General features: G+C 38.5%; 1 protein-coding gene across 2 annotated transcripts; it reads left to right on the top strand.

The window, feature by feature from the left end:
• LOC109825041 lies at positions 1,758 to 10,557 on the top strand. Of its 2 annotated transcripts, none has more exons than XM_020391732.1 (9): positions 1,758 to 2,898; positions 3,337 to 3,725; positions 7,446 to 7,676; positions 7,833 to 8,060; positions 8,146 to 8,295; positions 8,454 to 8,784; positions 8,859 to 8,929; positions 9,041 to 9,163; positions 9,757 to 10,557. In XM_020391732.1, exons 1-9 carry the CDS (start codon positions 2,058 to 2,060, stop codon positions 10,168 to 10,170), a joined length of 2,778 nt encoding a protein of 925 aa, XP_020247321.1. In that variant the 5' UTR covers positions 1,758 to 2,057; the 3' UTR covers positions 10,171 to 10,557. The 2 variants fall into 2 exon arrangements, with proteins under 2 accessions (XP_020247321.1, XP_020247320.1); XM_020391731.1 differs by having other exon boundaries at positions 3,334 to 3,725.

The raw sequence follows: 12,061 nt of genomic DNA, 5'->3' as shown, positions 1-12,061 counted from the left end.
GATGGATCATGCTATTTATTCTAACTTTACCCTCACATTTATTAGTGCCACTTTCTATAGCACTCTCTTGAAAATCGATCTCTCGCCTTATTGGGCGAGTTTGTCGATCAACTATCAGGAGAAACGAGTTCATCCTACTAGCTAGTTAAATTTAAAAGCTTTTGGTGCTGTCGAAGTGTTTCGGTACGAAGTTTATGCAAGAATAATGATGTTAATTTATCCATTTACTTTTTTGTTTCATTCTCTCATGGTTAGCGACGGGTCCAACTATTCACACTCCTAAACAGTAACTTTGGAGGTGTGTGAGGACTAAATTGCCCTTCTCCAAAACCAAACTAGGCCAAGTCCAAAAGGATATTTTCGGCAATCCAACTCCCAAAGTTACTGTTTGGGAGTGGATCGATATAGCAAACATGGTTAGCGACTATTGCACGTCTTTCTAGGGCTTACAGCTATTAAGACAGAACTAGTGTGCAGCCGCAGCCGGTGCAACGCATGGCCCATGTTTTCTTCAGCACTGCATTTTGAACTTGTTTCCCTTTTTAAGTTTTAATGTATTTGATTTGATTATTATAAGCTTAAAGTTAAAAAATATATCCACTCCTCTATACTTAAAGAGTGATGCAAGTTTTAATACATTTGATGTAGAATTTATTTTTACTCGTTTATACTTTAAAAAAAAAATCTAAGTTTTAATATATTTTATTTAGAAATTATATCTATATTATCCAAATGTTAATACTGCAGGAAATTTTTTTCTGTAGCACGAACAGTTGTAGAGGGCAGATTTAGTTTACTATTTATACTACAATTATGTACTGTAGTATTATTGTATTATGAACAATAATTCTTTGAATCCTCCCATTAGTATAGAAGAATAGATTACCTCCTTTTTTACTGCAAAACCGTTCGAGAATAAAAAATGGTCTCATGTCCTAAAATCTACTCTTCTATACTTACAAGAGGATCCAAAGATCCGCTGTTCAAGCTACTACAAATAATGCTACAGTGAATTACTACAACATAAACATCAAACCATATTTGGCCCTCTGCAATCGAAGTTACTATTCATGCTACAACAATTTACTGTAGCATAAACTGCCAATTAGATCTAAGCGTCTATACTTGGAGCTACTATTCATTCTACGGTATTATTGTATTATAAACAATAAAACAAATTAAATGTGTTAAAACTTAAATTCTTTTTTAAGTATAGAGGAGTAGATATGATTTCTAAATCAAATGTATTAAAACATAGATCATTCTTTAAGTATATAGGAGTAGATACAATTTTTTATTTTAAGCATACAATAATTAAATCAAATGTGTTAAAACTTAGAGGAAGGCTAGTTCAAAATGCGATGCTTAAAAAAACAGGGGACCATGCTTTGCGTGGGGTGCACACTAGTAGGTTGTGTATGCAGAGAAGAAAAGGTTGCGTTAGATTTCAGAGGATAACCAATGAATCAGAAATGCGGAATTAATTATCTCACAAGTATTCTTTTTTTTACGGCTATTATCTTACAAGTATTTATTTTTTCAATTCTCGGATTACGGTTCACCATAGAGAGGGAGACTTTTGTAGGCTTTAATTTTGGGCATGTTTAGCTGCTGTAACTACCCATAATGGAGGGGTTATGCGGTTATGGGTCTACTTAGGCGCATCGAGTTGGGCTCATTGATTCAGGTTAAAACAACACCTAAAACCCGGCCCATATCGGACGCGAAACGACTATTGTGCTGTAGTTCATCTTTAACCTCCAGATCCGCTAAAATGTTCAACCACAACCCGCTTTCTCTACGCGGAAACGAACCCGATAGGCTCCGAGAGATCCCGCGCCGGTGCTCCGAGCAAATTCCCTCCCTCTCTCGAAACCCTTAAAGATCTCAACTTTTTCAATAGCCCCAAAATCAATCCCCCAAAGCCCTAGCTCTCAATCCACTGAAATCTGCCCCAATTTCCCCCTCTTTTTTTTTTTACCTTAGGGCTTGCTGCCAGCCAAAAACCCCCCCATGGAAATCTGCTGAAACCCTAGCCCTAACCCCAGTTTACTCAGATGAAGAGTCGATCTCATCGTCTTACTCCCTCGGATCCCCCCGACGACTGGGCCAACGGTTCATGGACGGTCGACTGCTCGTGCGGCGTCACGTTCGACGACGGCGAGGAGATGGTGAGCTGCGACGAGTGCGGAGTCTGGGTCCACACTCGCTGCTCCCGGTTCGTCAAGGGCGAGGCCAACTTCGCCTGCCACAACTGCAAGAAGAACCAAAACAGCGTCAGTTCATCGAAGAAACCTTCTTCGACAGCGATTGATACGGAGGAGAGCGAAGTTGCTCAGCTCCTCATCGAGCTGCCGACCAAGACTGACCCTTGCTTGCCTCCGAACCCGTTCCCGGGTCCCGCGTACCGGGCTCCGTTTCGTCTGTGGGCTGAAGTTCCGATGGAGGATCGGGTTCATGTTCAGGGAGTTCCTGGGGGAGATCCTTCTCTGTTTCAGGGGATTTCATCGTCCGTTTTTTCTTCGGAGCTCTGGAGGTGTACTGGGTATGTGCCCAAGAAGTTCAATTTTCAGTACAGAGAGTTTCCGTCTTGGGAGGAGGATGGAGGAGAGAATACAGCGAGCCGGGGTGCTGATGTTTTGTTCTCCTTGTCGAAGGAGATTGTGCCTTCTCAGGTCCCAGTGAGGGCTTTTGAGAGGAAGCAAGAAAATGAGAAGGTTTTGTTAGGAAGTAGGTTGCAGAGTTGGGGGAAGAAGGAAAGGAACAAGCTTCGAGTTTTCAGTTCGCATTCGAGTAAGAGGAGGAAGGAGGAGATGGGAGAAGCCAAGGAGAAGGACGGGAAGAAGAAGAAGCCGAGGAGTGATGCTGACAGAGTTGCAGCTGAATTCAAGAAGAGAGGTATAGTTTTTACTTAATTTAGGGTTATTTGCACATTAATACTGCAAGGTTTCACCCCTCTTTAACTTTGATGCTCTGAAGTTCTATTTTGACAACTTGACCCCAACAAGAAAAAATGTTGACGATAATTTTCTTTCAAGAATATCAACACAGCAAAATGAATGGGAAAGGCAGTTTCTTTCTAAGTGTTTTGAGTTTGGGTAAAGGGAGGAACAAATTTAGGGCATTGGGGTATCAAATTGTAATATCAATGGCAATCTGAAAATTCTTGAGTGTCAAATTGTTTAAAACAGAACTTCATGGTCTCAAAAGTTAAAAAAGGGTGAAACTTTGGGGTATTAAAGTGCACATAAACCTTTAATTTAGTAGAAAGAAAAGGAGAGAAGGTATTGACAATTTGATGTATTGGTTTCTTATCATGTTTTTATTCTGTAGTAGTTTCCGTTACTCTTGCCAATATCGATAAGGCTGGACTATCTGAGGATGGTGGTCTTCAGGATGCAAAGCCAGATATTCCATCTGTGAAGAGTGAAGAAAGGAAAGAAGATGCACCATCTCAGCATAATTCTGGTGATCAAGTGGAAAGAACGGATAGTGGTAATCAAGTGGAAATAATGGATGTTGACAGTAAACTGAAACATGTTTTAGTCATTAAAGCTTCTAAAGGAGGTTCTAGTGCGGAAGTACCAAGGCAGAAAAATGCATCAGAAGTGCATGTAAAGGTCAGAGTGGAGGACGGGCATGCTGGTATTTTATCGGAAGCTGATGCTTCTGCTGCATCTCAGAAGAGAAGGGAGGATGAAGTTAAGGAATCTGTGAAAGAAGAGGTATGCTTTCTATTGTCTACCCACCGAGTATGTTACCTATTATTAGCACAGTATCAATCATTTTATTCTGGACCTAGTTATCACAGTATCAATCATTTTATTTCTGCTGCATCTCAGAAGAGAAGGGAGGATGAAGTTAAGGAGTCTGTGAAAGAAGAGCACTGTTTTAAAAAACCTCCGCCTGGTCCGCTTAGGCGTACGCCTAGGCCTAGGTGGTACCTAGGCCGCCTGCCTAGCGCCTAGCGCTTAGGCGGTATTTAGGCTGCTCACCTAGATTTTACGAGCGTTTAGGGGAGCATTGTCTGCTTACGTGGATTGCACCCTGTAGGCCTCGGTTATGATTTTATGTGTTGTAGCCTACACGTCCTCCAAACTCCATTAACCTCCAAATATGAACACCTCCACTACTTCCTCCGACCTTCAACAAAACCTCATCAATCACCACTTAAATGAAGAAAAATCCGCCTAGACACCAGTTCGACATCTAAGCTTTCTATAACATTGACATTCACTATCAATTATTATAATTAAAAATAAAAAAAGAAAACATCTTAGGCTCTATCCTTGTTAATTATTATTTTGGCTATTTAGTATCTAAGTATGCATGATTTATTGTGGAACTAAGATTGCTATCTTTTTTTGAAAATTTATATGAATTTAATACATATTTTTATCAATTATTATAATTAAATAATTTAAAAATAGTCAAACGCCTAGGCGCTGCCTAGGTGTACGCCCAGGGGTCTAGGCGTTAGGCGCTCACTCAAACGCCTAGTCTGCCTAGCGTCTTCTGTAACATTGAAGAAGATGTATGCTTTCTATTGTCTACCCACTGAGTATGTTACCTTTTATTAGCACAGTATCAGCTATTTTATTCTGGACCTAGTTTTTGGCATAGTGTTTCAACTTTGTAATCATGAAAAACTGAAATTCACTTTTATACCACTCATGAGAAACTGGTTTCTGTGCATAACCTAGTGTTTGGCAAGAGAGAAAATATAGGGGGTTTGAGTAGTTGTATGTCTGTTCGTGTGGTATGTGGCTTTTTTGTTGGGGTTGGAGGGAGGTGGGGTTGTGGTGGTTGGAAGTGATCAATAGTTGATTACACCTCTTGCCTCTTGTGGTTTTTATTTATTATTTTTTTGGGAGGGGGAATTCTACGGAGGGCCCTCTATAGAAAATCATATAGGGCAAAAGTGGAACATAGCACATGCCCCCTACCAATTTTAAACCAGTGCAATAAACATAATATTTCACTACTGTACATAATATATCACTACAATTATTACATATGACATCAGTGCAATCGCTAACCTAGATATGTGTCACGCCTCGGACTTGTCAGCATGTTGGCCCGATGCAAGCCCTGGGACCACTGAGGACAATACGTTTGGCTCAAACAACTGCTAAAATGACTAGCCATTGTTAATTTGTTACTGTTGATTCTATAACCTACCTTATAAATCCATCCTTCAGTGATTTCCCGACGCAGGACAGATAAAAGGGGTATCACAATAACCCCACCTTAACTATACGAGATCCTCATCATGGGATGACGGTGGTCTATTGCAAGGTCATCATCGGACTTTGTGGATTCTATAGGTGGCCCACCATGCTCACGTGCATGCAGTTGGTCCCACACAACAGCTAGCTTCTCACTTCCGATTAACTAACTGTTTTGTTATCATTTGTCACACCTCCATGCTGTGAGTCCGTTGGCACGATGTCCGTAGCCGTATCCATGCAACATAGAGGGCCAACATAAATTTGACTAAATGAACAATTGTCTAGCCAATTACCATGATGGACCCGTCTTCTCCTGGTTCAATATGAGTCAACCCATTTGCCAAGGTCTTGCTTTGAAGAATCCCACTCAAATATATGGCTATATAATGCAATAGTTTAAGTTCGGTTAGGAATAGAAGAAGCGAAGTTAATCATTTGTCGAGATTAAAAATTCTTGTAGTACAAAATTATAGCCGTCAATGTTGTCACAATATAGTTTTGGTGAAACCATAGGGTTTTAATAGGGAAGCAGGCCCATGGCCTTGACGACGGATGTTTGTGCTGCTTTGAGATGTTAGCATGGGGTTACAAGTAGGTTTGCTCTACAAAACACATACTCAGATAATCGTCTCTTATAAAAGAGAATTATGTGCTAGATGGCTAAATAAACTTATACTCGATACTCAAAAAGATAAATCATTTAGATCAATGTGAATCCAACCAAATTAACCAAACTCATCTCCACTCATATGCCTTTGCAAGCCAATACTCAAAAAGACATATTCACTTTCAAGTTATCTTTAATAGGAAAAGTAAAAAGGAATTTCAAAGGACATGGACATCAAGTTGAAGTATAAGGGACAAGACAATGTAGTCCAGAGCTTAAAAGAGGCAAATATGTGTTTTCAAATTACCAAGTGGGTAATTACCTTCAGGTATAGTTTGTTTTGTCCTGGCTACTGGATCTTCTAGAATGTTTGTGCTTGAAGCTCGTACATCTGCCGATCCTCTGGAGTGCCAGACTTTTTACTTAAATTGGTTCACAAGCAGTTAACTCATTTGTTGGCGACATTTGTTTGCTATTCATTGGGGTAGGTTTTATTGTTTAGTGGGTTGTTTTTAAAATTAAGATCAGGTCTTACTTATTCCTGTACATTAAAATCACATGAAAGGCCTTTGATGCAAGAGATGGAAATAGAATCTTAGAATGTCCTCCATAGAAAATCATATGTCAGGTGTCCCAACACACGTTTGGTGATACCCCATCCGTTTTCTCCCGTATTAGAAAATTATGGAAGTATGGACGGGTCTATAATGTGGCTCATGTGAATCGAGTGTAACAATTGCCCGTCATTTTTGGCAGCATTTTGAGCCAAACAACGTTTTGCACTTAGTGGGTACACGGGCGCATTGCAGACATGGGACGCAACAAAATTGTAAAAGGTAGGATACAAGAACACAGTTATATACATGCATATTAAAATTAGTACTATATATGAGATCAATATTGTTTTTCATTCACATGTTATAAGAACTAAAATCTAAAATCTTTATACCAATTTTATGTTGCTTTCACTGAGTAGATTATAAATTGATTAACTGCTCTTTTTTAACTAGATACCTAGACAATCTTTTAAAATCATGCTTATGAACTAGGTATGTGTTAAAACGAACTCATCCCGAGCTCAACAAGTTGCGTAAAATTTAGGTGAAGTGTACGGTATACATACAACGCGCGTATCACAAGATTTTAAGACTAAAACATGCATTATATAATTGAGTACACATCTGAATAAACGTATGCACATATTCAAGAAGTGTCCAAGGAGTGTCAAACATGAGCATGGATATGGAAAGTGTCGGAAACGGATATGGGAGCATGGATGACGTGTCCAGGTAACCTAGTTGGTAGCTTTACAAGAAAACGGAAAGTCGGAAACAATAATAAAGTCTTTATGTATTTATTTGCGCGCCCATTGGTTTATTTCATGAACTAGGAGTGTTTTAGTTAATTTTTGGACAATTATACTACCCCTGAATCATTTCATTTCATTGATCTCAAAAACATTTTCCTATTTTATATTTATGCACGAGAACTGTTTGAGCTGAAGTATATTTTGGTAGTCATGCACCTAACTCAATTTTAAGTTCCATCACTAGATTGTTTCTTTCTGCACCATTAAAACGAGCAACATTGGTTTACTATTTTATTAGGATTTAAGCAAAGCGATACATGATTTGAGACAATCCAAGGATGAGAGCAATTTTCAGCGAGATCCAAATGGTCCGGAGAAGGCTAAGCCTTTATCTTCCAGTTCGTGTCAGAGAAATGAAAAGATGAACCTACCAGTCACTCAACCACCGTCAGAGCTTTCTAATAATTCAAACTCCATGCATCCGCCAACATCTGTAAACGATGCTAACACTTTAAGCGATGATCAACAGGTAATAAACATAAGCTATGGGAGTGTCTTTTTTCTATTATGATTTTTCATAATAATGACATTCCTTTTTTCTGGTTTTCTTGGTTTTTCTCTTATTTTTGACAGCTTGGTTTACTTTTGCATCGAGAACTAAACAGTTTTTTTAATTATTTTATAGGAGTCGAGCAAAGCTGTAAATTGTTTGAAACAATCCAAGGATGAGAGCGATTTTGATGGGGTTCCGAACAATTCAACACAGGCTAAGCTGGTGTCTTCTGTCTCATCTCAGAAAAATGAGAAGTTGAACCCGTCAATCCCTCAACCACCCTCAAAGCGTCATAGTCATTCAACGTCCATGCATCCACCAACATGTGCAAGTGCTATTACCACTTTAAGTGATGAAGAGGTACTATCATAAGCCACTGGCATATTCTTTTGTTTTTTTATAACAAAATTTCGCTTGGTTTCTTATATCTCTCATATTTTGACAGCTTGCATTACTTTTACATCAAGAACTAAACAGCTCTCCTAGAGTTCCAAGGGTTCCACGCATGCGTCAAGCATCGGGTATGCAGTTGACTTCTCAATCTGCTCCAAGTATGCTTTCAAAGCGCTCTTCACATTCTGCAGGAAAAGATCAGGTATAATACTTGATTTTGAACCTAACATTGATGACACAAAACCAATTGTTTGTTTCTTTCTAAGATACCAATCTCAGGCAATGGCTTGTGATGTACTCGTATGTTTGTGAGAAATTGAGGGTTGCTTACCTGATGTCTGCTTCTTTGTCCTTTGAAAGGTGTTTAGAAGGAAGAACAAAGAAGAGGCATCCAGAGATGGGTCTCACAACTCCCATGAGTCAATAGATGAAACAAAAAAGGCTGGAAGAGCTATGTCTATTCCTGATCGGAGATGTCGAGAATCATCCTTTGCAGATGGTTCTGCCAAGAAGGATTCACGGCATAGGTCACCAGATACTGCTGTGTCTTTGAAGAAGAACACATCTTGTGCCTTCACTGAAGGTGAGAACGCCAGCCAATCTTTCTTTGAGGCTAGCAGACAGAATGTGTCGTCCGTGAAGGGTTTTCCTAAGGATGCTTCAGATGATAAGACTACTCGCACTTTGCCTGGTACGAAATGCATACATTTTTACAAGTTTATGTCTATTTCATGTACTAAGCAGCATGCCTCCTTTGTTCTATAGGATTAATTAATGAGATCTTGAGCAAGCAGAAGTGTTCGTCATACAAAGAACTATGTGACGCTGTTCGTCCGGTATGTTGTTTCAAGCTGTAATATTTGTAGGACGAGCTATCTATAGATGGCTCTAGCTTTTATTTTCCTTCATTTCGATTTATTGTTCTTATTGTTTTGGCTTCATTGCAGCACTGGCACAATGTTAGGAAGCCAAATGGAGACCGGTATGCTTATTCTAGTCATTCACATGCTGTTTTGGATTGCTTGAGGAACAGGAGTGAGTGGGCACATCTCATTGCCCGGGGCCCGAAGGTAATATATGTCGCAGACAACAATATCTAGGTCTATGGTATATGTTTTATTTTCACTTCGCATGAAGAAAGAGGTAGTGAAAGATTGGAACTGTTTTATATTCAATTTGCGGAAAGACAGAGTGAATGGCCTTATACGTTTATCATAAAAAAATGATAAAAAAGCTTTTGCTATTATTGCTTCCTTTTTTCCTCATGCTGCCTGTAGTCTTGCCTTTCTTTCCCACCTTTCTTGCTCACATTTCTTCTTAGCGGTTCCTGGGTTACAAAATGGGTTATCCTTACCATTATTTTCTCTTCTCAGATCTCATTTTTCTTTATGTGATGATATTCCCAGTTGGTTATATCTCCATAAATAATCAAACGAAGTTGCATCTTCTTTTTCTAGACTGCATACTTATTCTACTAGTATTATGGATCCTTTCAAGATTGATGCAAAATAGGTTTTGTCTTGTCCTTGGTAGTAAAAGGTGGGAAAGTAGGGGGGAAATCTTGAACATTGTACATAGGAAACTCATATCCTGTTGGTATCTTGAAAATTTATGCTAAAAAGACTTTCCTTATTTTTACACTCATTTTAATTGTCAATTTCAGACCAATTCTAGCAAGAGAAGACGGAAGACTGATTCAGATACACCAACCATGGAAGAAACAGAGAATGAAGAAGCAAAAACTAGAACTTCTTCAAAGGAGTTAGATGACAAAAGTGGGGATTCACACAGGGAAGATTTTCCGAAGGGTAAGCGGAAGGCAAGGAAGCGTAGGATGTTGAAGGTAAGAGGTCAGAGTGAGGAGTCCAAGAAGAGAAAGCGAACCACCAGCTCAGGATCTGCCATCCTATCAGAGGACGATGATAGTGATGATGATGAAGAATCTGCTGGTGCATTCTCCAATTCGAGCAATAAGGGAGCTGATGGGGAATTCAGCGAGGATGAGAGTCATGGAGCTGTAGAATGTACTGTTAGAACCGAGGCCTCAACTTCGACCAGCTCTGCAAGTTCAAGATAAGAAAGTTTATCCAATGGTACATAATTGTGGGGATGTGATTACTTAATGGAGTAGTGATCCATGGAGTGCTTCTTGATTGAGTTTTAACTTGGTTTAGAACTCAATTTTCATCATCATCCTAATTCATCGATACATGACTAGTTTTCTTATAGGCACTTCTAGATGTTCTTTGAATCTTCCACTGTATATAAAGGCTAAATGTTGGCTTTCTGTTTGGCTTTAAATCTCAGAAGTTTAGCTTATCCTTACAGTTATATGACCTTTTGTTTAGGTTCAGTTTGAATTTGAATAGCAAAATGGAGTATCTTGTATGTGTATCAGATTCTAGTTGAAGCAGCTCATTTTGTATATTCATTTGAGTAAATCAAAATTTTGATCTTCTGTCTACCAGTCACCTGTGAACTTGAGAATTTCACATTATCTTTTATTTTTAAATTTTATTTTAAATTTCAGTTGCAAAGTGGAAGCTCTTGTATGCACTTTAGATTCTAGATGAAGTAAAGGGAGCTTTAAATGTTTAAATTTATCTGTAAAGTTGATTATTGATTCTGTCATACCTTTTTTTATAGATTATGTCACAGCTGATCATATTGTTGAAATTCTTCGATACTTGTTTTGTCATGTTATCCATGACTTTTTAGTTTCGATGCAGGAAATTTCTTGTTGGTAGAGTTGCAGCTGAATTTGAGAAGAAAGGTATAGTTTCTGTTTTAAATATTAGATAGAAGAGGGAATGTGCTGATCGATGCATTTTCTATCATTTGTTAATGTTTTAGCAGGTCCGGTTCCTGTTGCCCATATGGAGAAGGCTGGATTCTCTTAGGACAAGGGTTTTAGGTCATGGAGTCCGTATTCCAGTATGAAGAGCGATGAATCAGAGTGATGGTACGTTAACAAAAACTGTAAAAGAGGTATATTTTCAGTCATGTATCCATGTAGCCTTTCTTCTATGCCACCTAGATTAGGATATTAGGTCAAATTTTTTTCTACACCTGGCTATGCCTTATGATATTTAGCTCTAGTAGGGGAGTTAATTCAATATTTATAGCCAACTAGCCATGTGCATGTTGTGTAATAGTTCTTAGTTCTAGAGAATGACAATGATTCTAGTTGAACAAGTTAACATAAAGTCAGATATTCTGCTACAAGACTTTGACAGCCCCAAGAGTTGCTGAGTTGGGATGAAATTATTTTTCCTGATAGTTTATCAACAAGGTTGCCCAATGTAGAGAAAATATTCAGAGAATAGCATAAGTCATAAATGTGATGGCAAAGTTAGCACTTGATTGCATGGGATGGTTAAAGGTAGAGATTGAAATTTCTCATGACAAGCATCATAAAAGGTGTAGACACTATAAAATTTATCAAATATTACAGCAACAGGATATTGGATTCAGTTCAGACATCAAAGGTTGGGAAGATATTGGCTAGTGTAACATTTTTTGTATGTTGATTTAGCGATGATAATACCATCTAAATTTTTGGATCCTTAGCTGTTAAAGGGTCTTAAGATACTTAAGAGAGGTGGGGAATTTAATAGATTATGTAACATGTGAGTCTTTAGACTCTGTACAACTCGTGGTATTTTTGAAGTGAAGAACTACCTTGGGGTGCTTAATTTTTTTAAACCAGTTTTGTGAAGAGTGGTGGTAAACGTGATGGCAAAGTTAGAATTTGATCACATGGAATAGTTAAATGTAGAGATTGAAAGTTGCCCACAACAAGCGTCCTGATGGTGTAGACACTAAAAATTTATCAAATGTTACAGCAACGGGATATTAGATTTGGTTCGGAGGTCAGAGGTTGGGAAGATATTGATCAGCATTAATGTTAATAATATGTTGATTCAGCAATGATGACACCATCTAAATCTTTAGATTCTTTACCGTTA

The sequence above is a fragment of the Asparagus officinalis genome, chromosome 10 (genome assembly GCF_001876935.1).
Source record: "Asparagus officinalis chromosome 10, Aspof.V1, whole genome shotgun sequence".
In the NCBI taxonomy this organism is placed as follows: Eukaryota; Viridiplantae; Streptophyta; class Magnoliopsida; order Asparagales; family Asparagaceae; genus Asparagus; species Asparagus officinalis.
The sequence above is the reverse complement of the archived record's forward strand: the minus strand, read 5'-3'. Positions and strand labels throughout refer to the sequence as shown.